The 10570-nt window shown below is 34.5% G+C and overlaps 1 protein-coding gene across 2 annotated transcripts; it reads right to left on the bottom strand.

The window, feature by feature from the left end:
- Positions 1 to 18: 18 nt before the first annotated feature.
- Positions 19 to 10359, bottom strand: LOC126748309 (putative protein TPRXL). 2 transcript variants are annotated; one of them, XM_050457447.1, is made up of 4 exons: positions 10205 to 10359; positions 5126 to 5374; positions 1347 to 1916; positions 19 to 1285 (listed from the first exon to the last, which is right to left on the bottom strand). In XM_050457447.1, exons 2-4 carry the CDS (start codon positions 5364 to 5366, stop codon positions 1044 to 1046), a joined length of 1053 nt encoding a protein of 350 aa, XP_050313404.1. In that variant the 5' UTR covers positions 5367 to 5374; positions 10205 to 10359; the 3' UTR covers positions 19 to 1043. The 2 variants fall into 2 exon arrangements, with proteins under 2 accessions (XP_050313404.1, XP_050313403.1); XM_050457446.1 differs by having other exon boundaries at positions 5066 to 5374.
- Positions 10360 to 10570: the final 211 nt, after the last annotated feature.

Raw genomic sequence — 10570 nt, forward strand, 5'->3', positions numbered from 1 at the left:
TTAAATAAAATCCACAAGTATAGGAAATCTGTCTTTATTTGTCTATTAAAAATACAAATAGGCAGTCGGATCATAAAAAATAAGAAACTTAACCTAATAATAAAATATATCATTTACTAATAAACTCGATTTTTGGTATCGATTGCTTTTAAAAAATCCAACTAGTTAAGTGTCTTAATTTTTTTGTCTCACATTTCAAGGACACATAAATCATTTCATAGGTGACTACACCAGCCATACAGTTGTGGTCTTATAAGTAACTTTGATCATTTACATTTTAGGAAACATCTGATTGATTCATTGGATTAACCAGCACGAAGAGCGAATTTGACTCAAAATCTCCAGAATTTCCATTACTTATTGCTAAGTCAAGGCCCTCGGAACTAAGCTATCCCGCAAAATTATTTACGTTTTACTTATTAGAGCACGACTGTATGTAACGAAACGTAAAGCAATACGTTTTAACATTTAACTCTAACACATTGCCACATGTTAACAAATCAAAAAGTATTCACGGGTCAATTAATAATACTTCTAGCTTTAAAGGTATGCTAACGGAGACCCTATCAAATAAACAAAATCAGTCAAGGGGATTTATGTTTGTTTCTGACCATTTACTTAAACATTCTAAAAAAGTTGCCTTTTAACCCTTAACCACTGGATATTAACTTTAATTTGATTTCTGTCAAATCAAATTAAGTGTATGAAAAAAATTCAAGAAACACTGAATTTTGAAACTGAATGCACTGAACTTTGTAACAACTTCAGTCAGTCTTTTAAAAATGTCTCGTTCCCCCCCTGAAAATGACAAGTAAGGCAAAAACTAATTGTCTGTCATCCGGGTCAAAAAGATACAACTTTTTAAAAACGTTCAATTTCTCCCCAACCGTAACATCTGTGGTTAAGAGTTAACAAACAAACACTGATATTAGAAGCAGTTAACTTCAGAATACCGAACTCAAACAAACACAAAAACACTAAATACTACTAACAAAACTGTAACAAACGAACGAAATTATAGAAACTTTGTACTGTTGCATCAGTTACATAATGGTGCAGTGGTTCCTTCTTTCTGGCTCTGCATCCCGTGCTTCTTCATCGTCTTGTTCTCTTGCTCCAGGATGCTGTCCATCACCTGCACTGGGATCCCTTTCTGGACTTTCTGGGACAGGTTCACGAGGACCTGGTTGAGCGCCACCAGCACGGAAACCTCTTCTTAAGAAGTTCATGAAGCCTAATCCTCCAGCTCCTTCTTCAGCGCCGCCCACCACTCCACCATCGATACCTAATTGAAAAAGATATTTAGTTAAGTTATTATTTATTTATTCACTAACTAACTAACTAACCGTCAATTGCAGGCCTCATTCGTTTTGGTTCAACCGCAGAGGTAGCGGTGTTGTTGCTGCGCCTCCTTCTCCTTGGCTGCGCTTGCGAAGTTGACGCAGCCGAAGCGGCCGCGGCTTCCCGGGACTGGCTTCGGGTAACAGGGGCACCACGCAGGCGATGGGAATCATTCAGAGGTCGAATGGTTTGGCGTGGTGACAGCATTCTTAAAGACGCTAAATAGCCCGAACCGTCACTTCCGGCGTCACTCGAAGGCGGCAAAGACAACGACAAGTTGAACCGGGACGAATCATTACCCGGCTGTGCATTCGTTGATGCATCTTCATCGTCTTCGTCGGTGTCATCATCATCCCCGTTGTGTTGATTCACCACCGCTGGAAGGGGGGGTGTGGTGGAGGTTGACGGGGTGTTCGCCCTCTGAGTCGGACTCGCCGAAGCTGGCGGAGTTGCCGACTTGCGTGTTCTTGGAGTCGACGAGGAGGACGCCGGAGGAGTCGTCGATTGTGGTGTGGGGATACTTCGAGCATGGCTCCGGCGTGTTCTACAACGACTTGTACTGGCAACTGGTGAATCTATGAAAAAATTAATTGTCTAGTAGTAGTTTTATAGGCTCGAGTGAATGGAAGCAGAATTATAAGGAATTGCTTCACTGGAGATGTATCAGGACTCTGGTTGGGCTGGGGCATAGAGATTGTCGTAGGCGGTACATCAGAGATCTTCATATACTTACATTTCCTTGCGCCTACATCTATCAATGTTTAGTTTATATTGTTAATAATATCTCAGTTTTCACAGTTTACAACTTATGCAGATATAAACCCAGACATAATTAAAACATTATCACAGGCTCTCTAGAACCAGACGAGGCTCTGACTACTATTCTTCTATCCAGTTTTTTAATGTTATTCCAGTCCATATAAGAAATCTTGAAGCTTAGGAAAATTAAATTATATTTGGTAAATGGTGCATTTTATTCTTATGAATAAAATGATTATTCTTAGAAAGCAATTTTAATTTACTTTGACTGATAATTCTGAATAATGTTCTTAAATTTCATACAGAAATGTTTTGATTCTGTATGAAATTTTGTTTCCTTTGGGTGTTCTGTGTTGTAATATTTTATATGAAATATTTTATACACTTCAAGGTATAGAGCAAAATATTTTAAAAAACACAATTTTTTAAATCCCTAATAAGATTACTAAATTGCAATAAGGAAATTCCTAAAACTTCAATACCATTAGAGTTTACTAGCCTCAATTTCCACAGGCAAGTACATAGCATAGTTGGTATGATGATGATGAGGCAAAGAAAATAATCAATTTACCCTCAGATTACAATGTGGAATATTAAATAAAATTTTATTAAGTAGTTCAGGACAAAGCACAAAGCCATTCAAAAGTTTATAAATAAACATTAAATCATTATTAGTGCATCTTTTAGTCATTAGGAACTAAAATGTGAAATTTGTAAGGCCAGAATCACAAATATTTGCTTTGAACTTGTTCCACTGCTATACAATTATTCATGTAAAAAGAAGACCAAATTACTGATCCATACTCCAACAAAGAGACATCAAGTGACATATGCAACCTTATTCAAAGTTTCAACCAACAAGTCTTTACAAAACCAAGAACCTTAGATGCTTCAGTTGTAATAGTATTCACATGGGTACTAAAATTTAAGTGTTCATCAAAAAAGATACCAGGGTCCTTTACTACTTCAGTGTACCTAAGATTAACATTGTCAATAGTGTAAAAGGAAATTACCAGTTTGTTTCTGTGATAAAAAATAATGTAACTGCATTTACTGACATTTAAAGCCAAACCATTCCCAAGACACCATTCACACAGCCTATTCAAATCATCTTGGAAGAGAACCATGTCCTGCTCTGAACTGATCACCATAAAATATTTTAAATTGTCAGCAAACAACAAAAAATTACTATTTTTAAAGCAAACCAAGATATCATTAATGAAAATATTAAAGAATGACCACCCTGTGGAACCCCAAAGATCACACCGAGAAGGTGAGACCTAGCATCACCAATTTTGTACCTGCTGAAGTCTGTCAGAAAGAGAACTTGCAAACCAAATCACGAAACAATCTGAAAAACCAAAAACTCACAATTTTTTCAAAAATATGCTACAACTGACACTGTCAAATACCTTGGAAAAATCTGTATATATTAAAACCACTTATTTATCCTTCTCCAAAGCACCCTGATACAACAAGTTTGTAATTGTAAACCTGCTACAACTAAAGCCATGCTGTTCACCTACCAGAAGTTCTTTACAATAAAAATTAATTTGTTCATAAGTTTTGGAATGGCAGACTGTAGGCACACATTCCTGTAATTGATCATTTAATTGGCAGCATGACATTTAAATATAGTTAAAAAAAATGCTCTTAAAAACCTCAAGAATAAGATTCTCTCACATTTCTCCAGATACAATTAAGCCAATAATCGAATATCTAATAAGACAGACAAAAAATAGAAACTTCACAAGAATCCTAATGATTGAATGAGGGTACGATAAAACTCCTGATATGATGGTATGGGAAAATTAAGTGGCAAGGGATGACACATGGATTTATACATTATTTAGGAGTCTATTTGTTCCAAAACCATCTACGAAATTAACCAAATGTTATGATGAAACCAAAAACAAATCTCTATGCAAGATCATAATTACTCAGATTGAGGTTCTCAAAGCTTTGGAGTTTAAATGAGAAAAAGGGTGCATAGCCAGATGAAATTCCAGCTATTTTCGCAAAGAAAATGTTGCTGCATTTTCTGACCTAGAGATATTTCTCTGAATCAGTTCTGTGCTTGATTGCGAGTGGGAATCTTCAAGCAAATGTTGACTCCCTAATCCAATCTTGTAAGAGAATCAACTATGTTTATACTTTATTGTTTTACACTTATTATTCTCCTCAAACTTGGTGGGAGTGTCTTGAGAAGGGTTTGACATATAAGGGACTTGGGATTTTATTCGCCTCCAAAATGTCCTTTAACTTACATATTGACAAGTTAGTTAAAAATTGCAAAAAAATGCTGAAGTTTGTTAAGAAACAGTGTGCTTAATAAACTTCAGCATTTTCATAATAATTATAAAACCATTAGACCTTGCTATTATTCATATGTGTTTGACTCTAGTTTGCCATTTATAGGGTCCTAGATACAGTAAGAATATTAACTGATTCGAAGAGATATAGATTTTTGACTTTCTCATTGAGAACCACAATTACTCGTGTAGTTCATTAATATTTTAAAACTGGAAGAGATACTATTTGAGAAATTTTGATATTGTACAAGATTGTTAATAATTACTTTAATGCTCCAGGTCTACTCAGTAAGGTTTGTTTAGGCGTACCTGTTTACCAACTTAAAAACCATGAATTGCGCTATATTCTTTATTGCAGAAATAAAAATTATTGCAGTTGTATTTGTTACTAGATTTCATTTAAAGTTGTGTGCTGTTTTATAACATAACATTCAATATTTTGTTAAATTAGTGCATTAATAAGTATTACATTTGTCATGTTTAATATTTAAATTAAAATATATACCTTAGGTTAAGTTAAGATACCATTTTTAAATTTTGCCAATCTGTTTGTATTGTATTTTAAAAACTGCAATAAATAAACGTCATAAAATTGAAAGGAGCACATAACCTGAATACTTTTCTTAAATACCAAAAGTATCCTAAAGACTTACTGCTTCCACCCTCACCATCTGATAACTCATCAAAAAACAGTTCAGGATCTGGTTCATCACCTGTTAATACCAAAGGATCCATCTCCACTTCACCTTCAGATCCGCATGCTTCCAGTGGGAAAGCCCCCTCCGGCTGGTTTTCCATGTGTGGTTCCTGAAGTACTGCTTCTACTGCGTCACTATTAGCTTCAGCTAGGGCTTCTGGAGGAGTGTCTATTGCAGCAGCAGCAGTTTGGGACTTGCTGCTTTTTGCTGAAGGGGGAGGTGTTTTGTCACCTTTATTGTTGCCGTTTTCTTCCATACTTTGTTCTGAAATATGGAACTCCTATACATAATAATAATAATACTAGAGAGAAAGAAAATATGCTATATTTTACATAAAAGAAAATCTTGTGTACAAGCATCCTAAAAACTAAAAAATTACAAATTTACAGAGCAACTAATACATATTTTTAAAATATAAGATTTCTCAAAAACACATTATTAAAGAAATAACAAAACAGGCTTAAAAATAAGTAAAGCCATTGCTAAACGAAGTTAGAGGAAATAAATGAAACAATAATAGAACAAAACAAAAGGCATTGTTAAAAAATTCATAATATCATGTAGGTAATGAAAGTGATTTTAAACTTTTTAATATCTAATGTTTGTCTAATTTGTAGAGGAACATGATTTTAAATTTTTTTACCAAGGCATATGAGTAAGTTTCTGGTAACAAAGGATGAATCTGTACATCCTAGTAGGGGAAAATTATCTACCTGTTGGGTCATATGAGTAGTGTTAGAAGAAGGTTTAGGATATTTATATTTATTTATTTTATTTTTAGTATATTTATCTAACTGCTTTTTTTTTTTGAATAACGAAAATAATGTTCGCAAACCCCTTGTTGCTTAAGCCCTAAAAAAAAATACACTGAACATACAACCACTCCTCCCAGCTCATGTTTTGCCATTCTTCCTGCAACACTAAAGGTCTTTATTTTAAGCTAAGTTCAGTTCAGAAAGATGTTATTAACTGAATTTAACTGAACAAGTACATTACAAAAAGTTTATATAAGTAACGGGAACAAAGAATCGAAAATAAAATTTCCAAATTAAAACTATTTAACTAACTAAACAAATATAATAACCAAATTGAGCAAACAATAAATTATAACTTATTTTAAATAAAAAACTAAATTGCACTATTTAAATATTATTTATAGTCTCTTTTAAGTGGTCAGTAAGGAAGGTTCCTGAAAAAATTTAGATTTAATTAGTGTTGAGCGTGCAATAGACAAAATTTTTGAGAATAGCTTACACCATAGAACATCAATCTACAGCAATTAGTTTTGACCTTTGTGGTGCAGAAAATTCTGATGATATGATATGAGGAATATTTTTATGATTTTGGTAAGGGAGATTACATAGCAATTAATGATTGTCTTGCTGGGATAGACTGGAATCAATTGTTTTTGGGAGAGACATCTATTGATGTCATAGTTTCAATTTTCTATAATGTGATCTACCCCTCAATGGAAAGGTTTATTCCTCTAAAGAGGTACAAAAGTTCTTCTTTTCCATCTTGGTTTTCTTCAGAGCTTCGCAGTTTGATCATAAGAAAGAAACAAATTCACAAAAAGTTTAAAATTAGTGGTCAACAGCAGGATTATGATGAATTTGTATTGTTGAGACAACAATGTGAGTACTTAAGAGAGTTGTGCTATCAACAATACATTAATAAGGTGGAAATGAATCTCACTGGCAATCCAAGGTACTTCTGGTCATATATTCAAAATAAAAGAACTGGTTTTAGTGTTCCCTCCAGAATGACATACAATAACAGGATTAGTATGAATATCTCGGATACTGCGAATATGTTTGCAGAATACTTTTCATCCGTCTATTCGGATGAGCAAGTCAATGACATACCATCTTTTGATTTTGATAAATCAATTTGTCTGAGCACTTTAACTCTGTCAACGCAGGATGTTTATGAGGTTATTACTTCCTCTAAGAATAAGCTCTGCGCTGGACCAGATGGGATTCCGGCATTCTTCCTAAAGAAATGTGTTTGTGTTCTTACAAAACCAATACTGTTCATTTTTAACAAATCTCTAGGTACTGGTTCTTATCCCACTCTCTGAAAGAGAAGTTTTCTAAAACCCATTTTTAAATCTGGTAGTAGAAATGAAATTTCCAATTATCGGGCTGTGTGTAACCAATCTGAGTTGCCAAAGCTGCTTGACTGCCTGGTCAGTCATAGGATTGCCTGGAGTTTTAAATCTTTATTTAATCCTGAGCAATCTGGATTTATAAAAGGCAGATCTACTGATGCTAATTTGGTGCTGTATGTCAACTACCTCTACCTCTATTTGGAGAAGGGACTTCAGGTTGACTCAATATATACAGATTTTTCCAAGGCTTTTGATAGGGTTAACTATGGGGTACTCTTGCAGAAGCTTAAGGCTTATGGCTTAAGGCTTTAAGCTATAGGGGCCTCTTCTTCAGTGGATCTCGGGATTCATCAGAGGTAGAACCCAGATTGTTAATCTTGGAGGTACATATTCCTCTGAAATTTTGGTGCCATCTGGGGTGCCACAGGGCTCTCACTCGGGCCCTGTTTTGTTTTGCCTCTTTTTGATTGATTTAGTTTGGAAACTTGAAAATTGTCATGTGCTAATGTTTGCTGATGATGTGAAGCTATTTAGGCTTATCACATCCCTTTCTGATGCTGTGCTCCTGCAAAAAGACCTCAATTTGTTCTTTGATTGGTGCCACTTGAATAGAATGTCCCTTAATATCAATAAGAAACCATAAGTTTACTTTTTCTAAGCAAAGAAACCCTATTGCTTTTCTTTATAAATTAAATAATGTAGCAATTGGTGTCAAAACAGAGGTTTCTGACTTAGGAATATTAATTGACTCCAGGTTGTCTTTTAAAAGTCACATCAATCAGGTGACTGGTAGGGCAATGAAAATGCTGGGTTTTATCAAATGGTCTACAACTGATTTGTCTTTGTTTACTTTTAGATTACTTTATTGCTCTCTTGTTAGGCCCATCTTGGAGTATGGCTCAATTGTGTGGTCCCCGTCATATAACTGCTACATTGAGCAGATTGAAAAAACTCAAAATAAATTTTTAAGGGTGGCGGCCTTTGAGATGTGGTTACAGAAGACAGGAGTATTACTATCAGTGGGTCAGAGATAACCTGAACTTACCCACATTAGAGTCACGAAGAACATTACTTGACTTATGTTTTATGCATAAAATTTTAAATGCTACTATAGACTGTCCCGAGTTATTGTCTCTTTTTAAACTTAGGATGCCTTCCAGATTGAATAGACAATCAGAAATATTTTCAGTCCCATTCCACCATACCAATTATGGCATTAATGAGCCAATTACACGAATGGCTTGAGGTGCTAATGGTCTGTCAGCACAGATAAACTTTTTTGACTCTAGGATAACATCTTTTAAGGGGCAGTTAAAGAATATTATTTCATAGGGGCTTTAATTAATGAACTCATCTATACCTTTCACTGATTTATAGATAGTTTTGTATCTGAATATATATGTTTGTATGGGTATGCTATGTAACACTTTTGTAAATGGATTCCGTTAATAAATAAATAAATAAAAAGTGGGTGTTGACCAACATAGGTAAAAAGTAGGAAAATGAATATTAGAAAAGTTCGGTTCTATGTTAAAGGAATATTTATAAAGCTATATAAACACCAAATCTCTATAGTCACCAAAGACAGATATGAACTGATTTAGTTTACTCATTTCTAAAACTCCCTAACAGTTAAAACATATTGAATTACTATTACAATTCACTGATAACAGTGGCATTCTAATGTTTCCTGTAATGCCTGGGAGACTGCTATCAATGTTTATAATTTATTGCACCTTTTAATAAAATTGTTCTAGATGAAGCGAGTAAGCGGTATTGGAAAAGTAAAAAAAAACTAAAGACTGTTAGAGTTTTAATAGACCAAAATCTAAAATGGGTTGCGCATATTGGTTGTCTCAAAGAATCAACACTTCAAAGTACGACACTTAAAGTGCAAAACTATGTTTTCTTATTTATAAATCATTGGTCGTGTTCTTTTTGATGTGAGTGGGGCACTTTGGGTCCCTTCACTCCAACCTTAGGTCTATTGTGACTCACTCCTAAGTGTTTATACTTCCCCGATGAGTCTTTACTTACTTACTACATGACTGCATGGGTGGGAGTTATAAAAGTATACCCACAGTACCTTACCTATACTTCAGAACTATATATTCAAAAGGTACAACATAAAACTAATGTATAATGAGGATAAAAGACATGTGGTTCACCTTTATATAGAGTATGTGCACTCATTTATTTGAAATACTAAAATACTCATTCCGTTTATAATCTATAGAACAACATTGTTAAAAGTTAATCAAATTAATTAAAATATTTGACGGGTGTAAAAATCGGTTAACATTAAGAAAATGCTTAAAAGGGTCGGAATATCTCAGTCTACAAAAGGAGCCAGCGACTGATTATTCATATACTATGTGAAATGCACATTCTCGCTGTATTTATAAGTTGTAGCAATAATTTTGAGATCGGTGTAGAATCTTGGGTATCTTCGGGCAACATCCTGAGAAGACATACATCTCAAGGTCAGTTTCATATGAAATAATAATTAAAATACCACTATAAAGACCCTTAATGATTATATTACATTTGTTATTGAATGTCTTTACTATGTGATTAGTTGGTTCAATTCTTTTAACAGCTGTGGATGGTTTAATGTAACAAACTGCCTCAAGAGCTTCCTATGAGAAGCTGCACTGAAGCTTTTCCATGATGCTGTATACAAATTATTAGCATTTGAACTATTAGGCTAATGGATTTTAAAGGAAAATCAAGATTTAATGTTGTAAAACCCAGAACTATGTATTACTTTACGTTTTATTATGCTAAAGGGGGTAAATCCAAGCTATTTAGTTGTTAGGACCGTTGCAAGACCGTTTTATTTCAATTTACCGGCTAAGCGGCGGCGGTGCTAGGGAAGCCGTTGAAGGTTTGGGATTTAAAAACGTAGATTTAAAAGCAGTAGTCATGAATAATAACTGAATATAGTACCACAATATCCATTATTAAATAAAATAATCACTTACCGGTACCCCTTGGGTGGAAAAAAACTTGCAAACTAAAATAATAAGGAAACTAACAAAAAACCCGTGGACCGACCACCGCACAAACCACCATCGACTGTAATGAAAATGGCGGCGAAGCCGCGAAAGGCGAAACAAAATGGACAAGACTGTCAATCAAGGCTACGTTGATGGGGGCGGAAGAGAATGTCACGTGCTTTGACGTTGAACTGGAACTGAAGCATCACGTGACCATCAATTTTTTTAACTGATCTTGACGTGGCGGGAGATTTAAGTATGTTTTTTTGATTGAAAATGATGCGTGCCTGCTCATTCTAAAATACCCGCGAAATTTAAACTTGGTTTTAAAAAAAGGGAACAAAAATTAGA

The sequence above is a fragment of the Anthonomus grandis genome, chromosome 22, assembly GCF_022605725.1.
Source record: "Anthonomus grandis grandis chromosome 22, icAntGran1.3, whole genome shotgun sequence".
Lineage (NCBI taxonomy): Eukaryota > Metazoa > Arthropoda > Insecta > Coleoptera > Curculionidae > Anthonomus > Anthonomus grandis.